The sequence below is a fragment of the Octopus bimaculoides genome, chromosome 2 (genome assembly GCF_001194135.2).
Source record: "Octopus bimaculoides isolate UCB-OBI-ISO-001 chromosome 2, ASM119413v2, whole genome shotgun sequence".
Lineage (NCBI taxonomy): Eukaryota > Metazoa > Mollusca > Cephalopoda > Octopoda > Octopodidae > Octopus > Octopus bimaculoides.
Genome location: NC_068982.1, coordinates 70,690,446 through 70,691,138, shown reverse-complemented (window position 1 = coordinate 70,691,138; position 693 = coordinate 70,690,446). Strand labels below are relative to the sequence as shown.

Sequence of the window (693 nt, the reverse complement as noted above, 5' to 3'; positions counted from 1 at the left end):
CCAGCATGGCCGCAGTCAAATGACTGAAACAAATAAAAGAAAAGAATATACTCACCTTTTTCACTAATGTATATACATCTAATTCAACTTGTAGGACACAAAGATTGGGTGAACCAACGATCTTTTCCATCAATTCACAACTGAAAGACAACAGAACGAATAATAATAAAAAATGTCAAAGAGATATTTTCTTTACTGTTTTTGCATCAATTCTACCACATTTCACAGCTAGTCTACCATACTTTACATTCATTCTACCATGTTTTACATCCATCTTTCCAGTTCACACTCATTCAACCAGGTTTTAAATCCATTCTACCACTTAAACTCTCAAAAGCTTAGCTCATTGCAAATAAATCCCAAAATACAAGCTGTTGTTTAATCTCAAGTTCTGATTATATTGTTGTTGGCACTCCGTCGCCGAGGGTTCCAGTTGATCCGATCAGCGGAACAGCCTACTCGCGAAATTAACGTGCAAGTGGCTGAGCACTCCACAGACACGTGTACCCTTAACGTAGTTCTCGGGGAGATTCAGCGTGACACAATGTGACAAGGCTGACCTTTTGAATTACAGACACAACAGAAACAGGAAGTAAGAGTGAGAGAAATTTGTGGTGAAAGAGTACAGCAGGATTTGCCACCATCCCCTGCTGGAGCCTCGGGGAACTTTAGGTGTTTTTGCTCAATAAACAC

The 693-nt window shown here is 39.7% G+C and overlaps 1 protein-coding gene across 1 annotated transcript in view; it reads right to left on the bottom strand.

Moving 5' to 3' along the window:
- Positions 1–693, bottom strand: part of LOC106883468 (germ cell-less protein-like 1) — a 49,802-nt gene that overhangs the window by 21,227 nt on the left and 27,882 nt on the right. The window contains exon 7 of the mRNA XM_052978260.1: positions 56–140. Within this exon, the coding sequence (XP_052834220.1) occupies positions 56–140 (85 nt within the window). The remainder of the gene's footprint in view (positions 1–55; positions 141–693) is intronic.